The sequence below is a fragment of the Nannochloropsis gaditana genome, assembly GCF_000240725.1.
Source record: "Nannochloropsis gaditana CCMP526 unplaced genomic scaffold scaffold753, whole genome shotgun sequence".
In the NCBI taxonomy this organism is placed as follows: Eukaryota; class Eustigmatophyceae; order Eustigmatales; family Monodopsidaceae; genus Microchloropsis; species Microchloropsis gaditana.
The window spans coordinates 905-5,384 of NW_005803200.1; the positions used below are offsets into that span (position 1 = coordinate 905).

A 4,480-nucleotide genomic window follows, 5' to 3' on the forward strand; every position below is an offset into this window, starting at 1 on the left:
CTTTGACCAGGGAGGTCATTTTGTGCGGACTCCGCGAATAAAGCCCTGTGCATAACTCACATGTATGCTTCTCTTAGTCATGGTATTTTATCGATGGCGCGTGGTGATGTGAGATCGATGTGTGGTATTTTTTTGAAATTCGCATGGAATATGGGCTACGGGCCTGAGGCCATGTGTGTCGATTACAACGGCATTTATGCATCGAGATCGGGACCGAAAAATAAAAGCGCCCCCCAATTAAGGTTGTCCCTCACTTTGGATTTCCCTTGTAACGCGGTATTCTTAAGGATAATTCATGGGCATTTTTCACTTTCAGAGCAATTTCTTTCCCCCTCACATGTAGGTGTTTGAGAACGTCTATTTTTTGTATGATGAGTGATGAATCTACCACGTCTTGAGCTAAGGACACGATCCTTTCATGCTCTCGTACTTTCCCCGTCTGTCATTCACTAAGATATTGTAGAGTTTGTCTCGAAATTTTACACGATTTGCTGGTCAACCAACAGGTGAATAGAGGGGAGGAAAAAGATTTTGGCGGGAAAATGTAATTCAATTCAAATGAAAAAACTTGGGACGATACGAGGGAAGGAATAAGTTTCTTCTATTCTCATGGTTTGCAATAGGTTAATTTTTAAAAACAAAGATTGAGTTCGAAAATGATCAACTCTCACAATATTCTGATCTAAGTGGTACTTCTTTCGCATGTTTCTCGCGGATTTTTGTCGAAGCGCGGGCAGAAGCCCGAAAAGGGAACAGATTTCTGTGTTCTTTTTAGGGTTATATTTATTTGGAATGGTTAGAGCTTCCTGCAACCTCTCTATATCATTGTAAGAGGGATAAAGGATTGGTATAAAGACATAAATTTCGCGGCTTCAGATTAGCCCATGACTCAATAAATTATTTTCAGGAATCGTGTAGCCTGCAAAATTTCAAATTATCTCGTTCCTGATGCTGGAAAGCCCTCTTACAGTATTTTTTTAATCTTGGAAGACACCGATTTATCAAATGCGAGCTATGCGCGCGTTCGCCGCACTCAAAACACACACATGGGAAGCACGGAAGAATTTAGTTTCTATGCGTTTAATCTATGCAGTCATGCGCACATAGCTCAGAGTGAATATCGATCACGCAAAATGTTTGAAAAGAGAATATACAGCATTATACTTCGGTGATCACTGTTTATTAAGGGTGATTACACAGTTATGATGAGAGAGAAAGAGCGCCAGCCGTGAGGCGGGATCCGAGCCACGACTTACTTCCGTGTGTCCTTCCCACGCAGCCTCAAGATGCTTCATCCTGGGCCTTCATCTTCAGATTTCCTCGTCTCAAGGAGGAGGATGCAAGGAGATCCACCACAAGTAATTTAAATTAGCACGTCCGGTCTTGTTTGCGAGCGTCTGGTGCCAAAAGTCCGCACGAACGCCAGTACGAAAAAGGACGACAGCGCATACTCAGCCCAAGTCGTCTCATGCGTCGATATCTACGTTATTCTCCGAAAAAACAACGTCTGCATTCTTCTAAAGCCCAGGGCAAAGCGTGTGTTTTTCCTCAAGGTGTCTGTCTCCGAAGCAGCGTCGAGGTAAACTGTGACGTCACAGGCTCCAAGCGCCTTCAAATTGAAAGGAAGGCTTTGCCTGTTCCCCACATCATATCCTCCCCCCATCTATCAGATCAGAGCGGGGCGAACATTGATAATGCAACGGCTAGGGCCTCATATACGTTATGCGGGTGGCATATCGGTAATCTTCCTGGGTCCGCGTGCTCCCAAACCGGACTCAGCGACCTGCTTGCTGTTGCTGTTTCTCCCCGGCGAGCAGTATCTTCTGCTGTTGTTCGTATCATGAGGCTCCACGTTGCTTGTCAGTCTTTGATGATGCTCGTCAATCACCCACTTATTGTCCTGTAAGCTCGACACCAGACTTCTAATTTAATCTTTTACTATGTGCTTTCCCGCGCAAAACATTTTCGTAGGATCGACCTTTCTCCCCCGCAGTCCATCGCACCTCCCGTGCTTGGCCCTTTTCTGTTTCATCGACAAAACTTATTCCTTGAGTTTTGAATAGGGATATTGTATATTCAGGAACCAAAATTACCGCTAGAGATGGCGAATGCCTTGATTTTTGCAGCACGAGATGGGGATGTCACGGAGGTGCGATGGCGGCTCGAAGCCAAAGCTACTCTAGCTACCTACGCAGATAGTCACGGGCAGACAGCCCTGATGTGGGCTGCGGTTCAGGGGCACACCGAGGTGGCGCGCTGTCTATTGGATTTCGGGGCAGCTCTAGACGGAACGGAATGGGAAATGGGGCGCACCGCCTTGTACATGGCAGCAGGGCGGGGCCACGTGACTTTCGTTGAACTCCTCCTCTCGAGAGGGGCCAACCCTAGCCTACGCCGTACAGGCGGGCGTACCCCATTGGGAATAGCGGCCTACAATGGGCATAATGAAGTGGTTAAGTTGCTGCTGAGTCATGAGGGCTGCGATGTTGACGGTCGGGATGATCAGGGGTGTACCCCTTTGTGGCAGGCGGCGCGCAACGGACGAACGCAGGCCTTGCGCCTGCTCCTGGCCGCTGGGGCGGACCCTTCCATTCCCGGGGAACAGGGATGGCAGGCTATCGACGTTGCACGGGAGAAGGACCGGGCGGAATGCATTTCCTTGCTAGAAGGGGAAGAGCGGGCATACGTGCTTTCCAAAATCCGGCGCCTATGGCGGGAGGAGCACCTGCAGGCAGGATTGGAGCGAGGCAGAGTCGTGAGACGGGGGAAAGCCCCACCTTTTCTGGTGAATGGCATGTCGAAAGGTGAGGGAGCTGCGAACAGCAACCTTGTGCTGCTGAGGGGGGGTGGTGCGGGCTCGGCGAGGGGGTTGGTTCATGGAGAGGGAGGTAACGGTGGGGGCAATAATAAAGTCGGGAGCGACCGGGTGCGGGGAGATGGTGGCGCTGCTAGCTCGTCACAAGAAGCGTGCCAAGGGCTCCCCCGGGTGGAGACGGAAGAAGACGATGAACACGGTCTTAAATCCCGCGCCCCGGACAGCGCCAAGGCGGCCGCCCACTACGTCGTCGAACAGATGCGATTTGACGTCTTCATCATCATGCGCGACCTGCTGGCCCTCTCCTCCACTTCCCTGTCAGCGCCATTTGGATAAGGTTGCGGTGACCATTCATTGAGAATTGGTGTCTGAAGTTGTCGAAAAGAAAAGCAAACTACGTCTTCGATTGACATACCGTGTGCAGTCCCACCTGCTTCTCGTTTTTCTCCGCGTTCAAATTTGGCATGTATGCGTCGTTCCAATTATTATCCTCTCTCCAAATTAAGTAAAAAGCTGGCTTATGCGGTACATTAGACAAGGAGAGCTTCAGCTGATAGTATTTTCAAACAGACCGACTGTACCGGGGGGGAGGGTGTCGAAGCGACTGTTTGCAGCCTATTTCTTGCCGGCGAAGTCAGGCAGCGGTCTCTGCGTGGAGCCTAGCGAGTATCAAGGTCGCGAGGATCTCTTCATGAGGTCGACGCCGCGGGTGGTTTTCGGGTTGTGCGCCGGCCTCCAGCCCAGGAAAGGCCGGGAAGGTGAACGAGTCCCGGACTTCGTTACTGGACTAAATCTGTCGAGAGTATAGGTTTCGAAAGACAGTAACATTTTGTATGAAGAGCTAGTGGTTGCTTACAAGGTCCGCGCAATGCAGATTAGAATCGCAGTAGCTTTTCTCTTTTGAAGCCTTAATTCATTTTTTTGCTTTTAGTGACCTGAAGTTTGACTTCCCCACTGAGTTCCTTTCACAGCTACCCTCTTATGGTAGCTTAAAATACAACCAGTAGGTCTTCCCAAACACGCAGCCGACGTCACCAGGAAGTTGCTCTCCTCACTCGTACCTTACTGTGGAAGATAAATAAGGAAACTAAGAGATTGCAGACTCCGAGCACGCTTCCAGACGCTTTTATCCCGACAGAAGCATCTTTCGGGTCATTTCAGTGTCTTTCACCTGGGCAATCAACTGCATTCCTAGTAGCGGTGTATTCGATCTCGATTAATTCTAAAGGCACGAATCTCACATGATTCTGCCCTCCTTTCTCATTGCTTTGGTCTCTCTCGTTCAACCCGCATATCACGCTCGCTATTTTGGACTTACGCATACTCTGCTTACTCTATGCAGCACTTCACTCTCCTAAATCGATTGCATCAAAAAAGCAGACTTCTTGTGCCCATGATATCAAATGACCACGCCGTACACATTTCAAAATCGCTTGTTTAGTTGCCTCGTCGCAAGCGTCGGCCGCTCTTTCCGACCATCTCCTCGTCGGGCTTGGTGTAGGGCGGCGGTGTGTACACAGACTCGGTAGGTGCATCCGTTGGGGCCGGGGTAGGCGCACCCGTGACTGCCTGGGGATCGACGGAAGAAGCGGGCGTAGGAGCAGGCGTAGGTGCTCCAGTGGGGGCCGCGGTGGGTGCTGCCGTAGTAGGAGCAGGCGTAGGGGC

General features: G+C 50.2%; 2 protein-coding genes across 2 annotated transcripts; both read left to right on the plus strand.

Moving 5' to 3' along the window:
• Nucleotides 1-1,969: 1,969 nt before the first annotated feature.
• On the plus strand, nt 1,970-2,399 carry NGA_2099700 (ankyrin; the record flags this gene model as incomplete). The annotated part of the gene is made up of 1 exon (XM_005853752.1): nt 1,970-2,399. A coding segment is annotated over exon 1 (298 nt), but the record flags the coding sequence as incomplete, so codon positions are not given.
• On the plus strand, nt 2,390-3,227 carry NGA_2015800 (ankyrin repeat-containing protein; the record flags this gene model as incomplete). Its single annotated transcript, XM_005853751.1, has 1 exon — nt 2,390-3,227. A coding segment is annotated over one exon (762 nt), but the record flags the coding sequence as incomplete, so codon positions are not given.
• Nucleotides 3,228-4,480: the final 1,253 nt, after the last annotated feature.